Source organism: Myotis brandtii, unplaced genomic scaffold (genome assembly GCF_000412655.1).
Source record: "Myotis brandtii unplaced genomic scaffold, ASM41265v1 scaffold207, whole genome shotgun sequence".
NCBI lineage: Eukaryota > Metazoa > Chordata > Mammalia > Chiroptera > Vespertilionidae > Myotis > Myotis brandtii.
The window spans coordinates 887,782-888,073 of NW_005357736.1; the positions used below are offsets into that span (position 1 = coordinate 887,782).

The following is a 292-nucleotide window of genomic DNA, read 5'->3' on the forward strand; positions in this document are numbered from 1 at the left end:
CCCTGGGCCGCGCCAACCGCTTCCTCAGCACAGCGGCTGTGACCCTGATGACCCCCCGGCGGCCTCTGAGCGCCTCAGAGAAAGTGAAGGTCCGCACGCTGAGCGCGGAGCAGAGGACCCGCGAGGACAGTAGGTGTCGGGCGGGACGGGCGAGGCATCGAAGGGCCCCCCCCCCTCCCGGCCTCCGCCCCGCAGCCTCTCAAGGGCGAGGGCAGTACATTCCGAGGCAGGAAATCGATGGCACAGAAATAGGTCGCCCTCCCCTGTCCTCCCTCCTGCTGGGCCTCACTGC

At 69.5% G+C, this 292-nt stretch overlaps 1 protein-coding gene across 1 annotated transcript in view; it reads left to right on the plus strand.

Moving 5' to 3' along the window:
• The window catches only part of RNF123 (ring finger protein 123), a 26,986-nt gene that overhangs the window by 13,481 nt on the left and 13,213 nt on the right, over positions 1-292 (plus strand). The window contains exon 18 of the mRNA XM_014538995.1: positions 6-154. Within this exon, the coding sequence (XP_014394481.1) occupies positions 6-154 (149 nt within the window). The remainder of the gene's footprint in view (positions 1-5; positions 155-292) is intronic.